At 43.3% G+C, this 7,953-nt stretch overlaps 1 protein-coding gene across 2 annotated transcripts in view; it reads left to right on the forward strand.

The window, feature by feature from the left end:
- Positions 1 to 5,980, forward strand: part of GALNTL6 (polypeptide N-acetylgalactosaminyltransferase-like 6) — an 849,045-nt gene extending 843,065 nt beyond the window's left edge. Inside the window, exon 13 of one of the 2 annotated variants that reach the window (XM_004682397.2) lies at positions 4,642 to 5,980. In XM_004682397.2, coding sequence (XP_004682454.1) covers positions 4,642 to 4,809 — 168 coding nt within the window. In that variant the 3' untranslated portion in view covers positions 4,810 to 5,980. The remainder of the gene's footprint in view (positions 1 to 4,641) is intronic. The other variant, XM_012724993.1, reaches the window with a different exon arrangement.
- The last annotated feature ends 1,973 nt before the right edge of the window (positions 5,981 to 7,953 follow it).

Below are 7,953 nucleotides of genomic sequence, written 5' to 3' on the forward strand. Positions count from 1 at the left end.
CCACCCCCCGCTTGCTCTGGCCATGCCAGAAGACTCCACTGCTTCTTGTATCTTCTCCTGTTCTCCCTCTGGCTTTCTTGCTGCTGCTCTAACCACACAGTGTGTCTCTGCTTAGGGCTTTGATCGGCTCCTCCCTCCCTCCTCTGCACATAGTTGCATTTCAACCCCTTATCTTCTTCAAGGCAACCACAGGTATTCTCCGTGAGGCACTGTCCTATTTAAGTCTGCACACTGACTAAATGCTTTACCTTCAAGCCCACCCCTTCTTGTCTGTGTCCTCTCTGTGCCCAGCCCCAGTCCTACCTCTACCACAAGGGTAGAGACTTGTGTCTTACTAAGTTTCTTGACATTTCCCAACTGCTTCAACAAGTGCCTGGTAAGGAGTAGAGACCCACTATGTTTTTCTTGAATAAATGTTAGTGAATACTTTCAATGCAAACATATACAAATTATTTCACTTATTCTTCCTGGGCCTGAAATGTCCTAATTCATTCTGTTCTATCCTTTACAATCTCATTTACTTTTTTCACTTGCAACATGTTTTGTTTATCTATTGTTCTCCTCCACTTGGATCAGGGATATGTCTTAGGTTACCTTTGCAGACTGTATCTGAAGGCCACCAGAAAATAAAAGGCACTCAATACATACTTGCTGAATATTACTTTGTTTTAGGCAAAAGGCGTAGAGACATAGATCAGATGCAAACTCTGACCATAATTCTAGAGAGGAATTCGTTCCAGAACTGTGGGCGATGTTTGTCCCGTAAAGCCTTCTGCTAAAAACCGAAGTGACTGGTGTATCGACCAGATACCTGACTGAGACAAAGGCTAGTAGTTACCAGTTTGGTCTTGCCAGGATTTCAGGAAATGAACTTTGGTCTTGACTATCTGGTCTCAGATCATATGTTAGAACACTGAGACTTTTACTGTGGGGACACTCCCTAAATGAAGATAAATTAAGGGACAGGTATGTCTGTGGCTTAGTTTCTTTCTAAAGGACACTGCCAGCAAGTTCACATATCTGAACTTGTGAGGCAGATGTTATAGTTTACAGACAACGACGCTGGGCTCCAAGACTTGCATGGCTGTCCACGGTCACACACAAATGGCGTGACTGGAACAGACATAGTTACCTACGGGATAAAACCCCAGTGCTTTCCCCGGCACTGGCTGCCTCGTCTCACTGAGAGTGTCCTCTCGGTCACCTTTCTCTACGTGGGTCACAGCCCATCCTGTTGTCTTTGGTGTTTGGTTCTTATATTACCCTAAACACAGTGTGAAATGTTTTCTAGAATGAACTTGTGCTTTCCAAGTTCAGGTACTATAGAAGGATGAAGTCAATAAACTTTAGTGCTGACCTGCAAATGGACACAGAGGTGTGAAATCACAGGTCTGCTTGGACTGAGTCCCTCTCAAGGAGTTACCTGCAAAGTCCCACCCTCGGCTTCCATGGTGACTGGCCAACAACTTTGCAGGGAGCTTGACCTGATTGCTTGCAAGGGCAGTTCTGCACCCGCACCTTAATGTTTCTATTTTCTGCTCAAGGATTTCCAATTTTCTTTGGCAAAAAAAAAAAAAAAAAAAAAATAGAGAGAAAATGCAATTAGGCAAGTTGGGGGGTGGTGGGGAGGTTTGGTGTGCTGTGTTACAGGTGAACAGCCAGAGGTTATGCTGAGGCTTCCCTCAGGACTGAAAAAAAGAACAATTTAGTTTAAAGCCTCATTAAAAAGGACCACACACACACAAAAAAAGGCGAAAGTATCAGAAGTCCATTGCAAAGAAAAACCTGTATTCAGTTCTGTTACTGTCATCTCTTATCTTGAGTAAGATAAGCATAGAGGCACACGGGCTATCACAGAACAAGAGACCATATTCAAAGAACAGTGACTGACTTAATTCCAACCAGGAAAAGCATCAGTAAAGACATTTACTAATCCAACAGAGCTGAACAGAAACATAAAGATAGCAATTATGTAACCCCAAGGTCAGACGTGAAAAACCCATGTTCTGGCGAAGGCTGAAGGCTTTGGGCTCTCAGAAGCTTCACCTCAGGTCATGCTGGCTTCCCCAAACAAGGACGAGTGGAACTCAGTCTTTCACGAGAAACAGTCAAGGTGTTGTTCTGCTGGAGGTTTTTGGCAGTCCTGCTTCGGTGTCCTGTCATCTGTGACTGTTGAGTGAACTTTGGATTAACTGTTCATTCCATTTTACAACTGGGAGCAGCCCAGGAGATTAATCTGTCCATCCCCTGATAAAGTGTCTCAGACACGGCTCCAACTCCTGGAAGGGCATGTAACAGAAACCACGTTCTGGGTGTTTTAGGGAAGGAAGGACTGCATTCGCATCTTGCCTGGTTGACCCCGGGAGTCTCCTTACATTCGTCAGAACATGTGTTTCAATTTGAGATTTGGAAAAACATGATCACCTTATGGCTCAGCATAGAAGGTTCAGACAAATGTTCAGAAAATCGTCACTTTTGCTTCTGAGCTGAAGTGCACAAGCTGGTAAAGCGATGAGAATAGAAACATGTTCTACTTCTTTCCTCGTTTTTAAAAAAGATTTATTTATGCACACAACAACGGTGGTATAGGCCAGAGGTGCAGGGGGTCAGAGTCTTCACCAGAGACAGAGCGGGGAGCAGAAGAGGCAGATCGACAAAGTACACTGCTGAGGGGAGCAGCGGGCGGGTCAGGAGAGGTCTCTGCGCCATGCGGGTCACCTCCCTGGCTGGGGACCGAACTTGTGCTGCAGACAGTTCCATATTGTTGTGCTTTAACCCCTTGCAATATCAGGGAGGACCCTTTTATTCTCATTTTTTAAGTTTTCATGGCAATTTGTGCTATGGGGGAGAACCTGGAAGCCTGTGAAGCTCCCTACTGGCATGGTGGGGAAAATAACATTAGGAAGAAATGCAGATCATTAAGTGGGGAAAGAAATGCAAAAATGTGGAACAAAGTGAATTTGAATTTAGCAGGTCATATAGAATGTTCATGAATGTAACTGCTTAATAATGCTCTTTGAAAAGCTCATCTAAATTAAGCTCCACGGAGTTAAAGTGGTAGAAGTTGAGGGTGGGAGAGAGAACGTGAGGAAAGCTGGGAAGTAGAGATGAAGGAGATGAGCAAATGCCACCCAAGGAGCTCTGGAAACTGGAGACAGCGTCTGTGAGAGCAGCACCTTTGACCCCGAGAGGGAAGGGTAGGCATGAGCCACAGAGCCCCCTTCTTCCTCCCAGGAGCGGCTGCCTCTGCTCTCAGCAGGCAAGAGTTCCCCGGAGCCTTCCACTGGGTCACACAGCAGCAGAGCTAGTGAGTCAGGAGGTGAAGAAAATGGGAGGGAGGAAGGAAGACTGCGGGTTCCCTCTTTGTGCAAGAAAAATCAAATCCACAATAAACTCAGCAAACTTTAAATAAAGAGAACAGAGGAAAATAGTTCGCCTTTGTACCAGGCCCAGCTCTGTTGACACTGAAAATAAAAACCAACACCCTGCCTGGCAAGCAGACCCTTTCTCCTTCCTTATTCTTCCTTCCTTATGTGGTGCCCAGCTCTGCAAACATCCGGGTCCTATTGGACATTAAACACAGATCGCCTGAGTCTTACCATGCAGGAGCAACCCAGGAATATTTACACAGGGTGCCTGCAAAAACTAAATCCGGAGGCATTGTAAAGTGCAATTGTCCTTGGTAAAAGAAAATCACCAGAACCTGTCCACACGTCCTAAGTGAAATTACAAAACATTACTTTCTTCTGAAATTTAAGTAGTGACGTGGAGATGCTTTTGCATGTTCTTGACATTTTTTCTAGCATGAACCCTGTGGAGACAAGTTTTGATTACCAGCTAAGATCTTTTTTCTTAGCATGGACTTCCTTTTTCCCTGCTCGCACAATGAAAAGGGTGTTTGCTGAGAGCCATGCAGATGATAAGCTGGCTCAGTGCCTGACATTCTCTGAAACGTGAACACGGCCGCCTCCCCTTTGACAGAAAGCTAAGAGAATGACATGCAGGAAGGGTCTGAAAGCGGTGAAGAGGTTGAGAGGAGACAGAGCGCCAGAGCGAGCAAAGTTGAGTTGTGCTTTGAGTTACTGCCTGTGGTCACTTACCCCGGGCCCGCGTTCATCTTGCTGACTCACTAAGTTCCTGTGGCTTTGCAAGTCTCCTTCCCTGAGCCTCAGTGTCAGGGTCGGGACACTGAGACTCCTCTGTGTGGTGGCACGTGCTTGCACGGATGTGAATGTGTGCTGTGGATTCAATTACTGTTTTTGTATCCATGACGCTCCTCAAATTGCTAGATTATAAACTACTTGACAAGTGATCTCATAAAATTTGTGTCGTCCAACCCCAAACATGGAGAAAAATGCTGACCACAAGAGTAGGAAATGAATTTTTTTTTAAAAAAAGGAAGGAAGGAAGGAACGAGGGCATGGTTTCTGGCTGGACCTGTTTGGAGACCAGCAAAGTAGCAGGGTATTGGAGGAAACACCGTCCAGGTGGCAAGTCAACCTGTTTGTCCAGGAGACAGTATGTTTGCATGCAGTGGGTGTGTGTGGGAGTGGGAACATGGGTCTTTCACTTCCTCTGAATATTTAGGGTGCTAGCTATGCACTCTATATTATGTGAGTCTTTTCTTTCTGTTCCCTCTAGGACAGAACGTTATTCCATCCTGTGAGCAACAGCTGCATGGATTGCAACCCAGCAGAGAAGAGGATTTTCATGGCCAGATGTGACCCTCTCTCGGAGACTCAGCAGTGGATTTTTGAACATATCAATATGACTGTTTTAGAAAATTTTAACCACCGTGCCAGCTCCTAGAGGGAAAGAAGGAAGAAGGAGAGATTACCTACAGATTACAAAAACTGCATTTCAGCCAGCATCCGGGTCAAAGGAGTCAGGAATAACATTTCCTAGATCCAGGAAGCCTGGTTTAAAGATCTGTAAATGCCACGTCCTAGTAGGTTGTCCTGAAGAACTTCCTGCATCTGAAGAACTTGGCTGAGAACCTCACCAGCTGCTTCTGAGAACTTGAGACTAGCAGTTCCCTTGCTGGCCAAGGGCAAAGATTATTTAGGGACTTTTCGAAACAACTGCTGAGTTAATAAATCCTAGCATTTCTCAGGTCAAATCCTGCAGTAGTGAGTAGCTATGAATGGATCCTATTATTTGGGTGGGAGGGGGGTGAAAAGGAGCGCATGTCTGCTCTGATACTGGGGGTACCGCAGGTTAAGAACTGGCCACACCAAAGGGGGGGCTGTCCTCTTCGGTGCCATTCTCTGAAGAAGAATGGGTTAAGCAGGTTTAACCCTTTAAAGTGCTGCAGATGATTTTAGAGTGCTCATACCATTCTGTTCTCTTGATTATTTTGAAATAGGGTGCACAGTCACACATAACTCGGACCACCACATCTCGAAGTGGGACTATCCAGATCCTCTTCATTTGCATTTGCTATTTTCCTTTCAGAGCAGAAGTTATTTATTGTCCATGAACATTCATGTTCCATCAGTCAACTGAAGTTCTAATTCAGTGCCCTTGTATGAATCCTGTTTAAAAAACAAAAAACTATGCTACCCAGTTACTCCAAAGAGAAAGATTTCACAGAAGCAGCAAAACCATGGAAACGTTAGGAGAGGAGTTTCCCTAGGAAATCTATTTTTACTTTTCTATTATTTTTAGAATCTTAAAAGTTTGATGTTTGTCAAGTCATAATTTTTATTAAGGGAAGAAATGGAGTGAGGTCGATGTCATTTGTCTAGGAGATTCTTAAGCTCAAATAAATCTACACTCCAAGTGATGTCTGAAACTGACTTGGTTCACTTCAGTTCTGTGTGATGAGCCCTGGGTGGTTTTGCTTGGTTTGGATTTTTTTGGGGGGGTTTTATATTGTTAATATTAATGATGTTGTTGTTTTATTTGGAAGCATACAGGAGGAACTTCCATTAATAAAGTGCTTCTAACACCATTTTCTGGTAATGGGATAATATGTCAGTGGAACATGTAATCTTCCAGAGAATATTTTTTACTTTTCAGTAATAGTGGGGATAGGGGAGGAAGTGGGATCAAGATGGGTCTCAAGAAAAAAGAGTCAGGTTTATTACATATTTCTTGAGCTTTTTTTTTTTTCCAAATAGAAAAAAATTTATTTTGCTTTTTTTTCTTTTAATATGGTGTCCTTGTTAGTAAAAATGTGTGTGTGTGTGTTTATATGAAACAAACATTGTGTATATAGAAACACTAAATTTTAGAACAGGGGGAGACCCTTATAATTTAAATCAAAAGGGCTGATTCCTAGCGAGGGGAATGCTCTTCTAGACTCTGGGTCAGTGCATTGTCTTCCTTTGTGCAACTTCACTCTGTTAATCGAGGTGGTGCTGGTGATTTCTCTGATTCAACTAGAAATTTTCAGCCACTAGATGAGGATACCTGGTGACATCTATGAGAACAGTTTTCATGTCCAGAAGCTTTAATATATGAATTTTCTTATTGTAAGTGTTCATGATTTTGTTCTCCTCAAAACCTAATCAAAAAGTCCAGTTAAACTGCCCTGCTAATAGTTGGGGAAGAGTTATCTCGTTATCTTGACTGATTTTTCAAGCTTTTTTTTTTTTTTTTTGAAGAGCTATTCTTCTTAAACCGATAGTCACAGAGATTTTGTGTGTGCAGGTCAAGAGATCTTGAAGCATTCGAGGAGCACAGTAGAGAAAATCAATGGGAAAAATTAACCTGTGTGTTGAACAATTTCAAAGAGTAAGTGGAGATTTATCTCGAGTGTTCAGAGAGCAATCTGTTGGTGCCTTAGATGAGCCTATAAAAATTCACAGTAAGTCATTACACAGCTGGCTGCTATTGACAGTCCCTCCATAGGGCCAGCCTGCTTGGGCTCCACGTCCTGGAAACACTTTGCAATTTCGGACATTGTAAACCTAGGGAGCAAGCGATAGCATATTTGGTATTCAGGAGGCCTGAATATTGCATCTTTTTAGTGGAACAGCCGAAGATCAATAACGAGGTGTTTCCTAGTCTTGGGGGAACTGGTTTACTGGAGCTCACCTCAACTTTTAGTAAAAGGATGTAATATAAAAAAATTAAATTTTCAAACAAAGTGTTAATTGATACCTGAGACATTAAAGCCAAAATTGAAAATTCAAGCAGAAGCCAAAATTGAAAATTCAAGCAGAAGCCAAAATTGAAAATTCAAGCAGCCCAGCAACTGTTAAATATTTACAGATGGAGAACATCTAGGTAAAATGAAATGAAGCCTCAAGAATCCACCCCTCGACAGAAGGGTGCAGAGTGAAGAGAATTCCCAGGGACAGTGAGGCCAGGACTCTGCTTACCACTCTGAAGACAGAAACGTTATCCATGCTTGGATATTTTTTGGCAAACAGGACTGGGCCATGATCAAAAAGATACTCTTTCTAGAACAGCATGCGTTAGAACTGGAAGGGTACTGACCCACTCTTTTCTCAGGATGGGAGAGAAAATATCAAAAAATGCAATCTGTCCTTCAGAAGTGGTTTTTGAGGGGCCCATCGGGAGACCTAGGGGTTCAGTTGCAATGCTATCACCATGACAGCCTGGACCCTGGCCTGGGAGCTGACCCACGTGGCCCAGCAGACCTCTCCTGTCTCCCCGCTGCTCCCCTCAACAGTGTATTTCAGTAGATCCACCTGCTCTGTTCCCTACTCTGTGCCTGGTGAGTCCTCTGGCTCTTTGCACCTCTGGTCTACACTCCAGTTCTTCTACACAAAAATGAATGAAATCTTAAAAAAAAAAATGATGGCTTGTGAGATGTTAAATAACACTTCATCTTTTAAGTCCTTTTTATGTATTTAAACAGGCTGTGCTGAAAATCGATTGCAAACCAGCAGCGGGATTTATAATTTGTTCCAAGGCCAGATTAAAACCATGGCACTAACACATCTTGGCTTCCATGTCTACTGCTAGCTCGTTAAAGATATT

This window comes from Condylura cristata, unplaced genomic scaffold (genome assembly GCF_000260355.1).
Source record: "Condylura cristata isolate star-nosed mole 26May11 unplaced genomic scaffold, ConCri1.0 scaffold00014, whole genome shotgun sequence".
Lineage (NCBI taxonomy): Eukaryota > Metazoa > Chordata > Mammalia > Eulipotyphla > Talpidae > Condylura > Condylura cristata.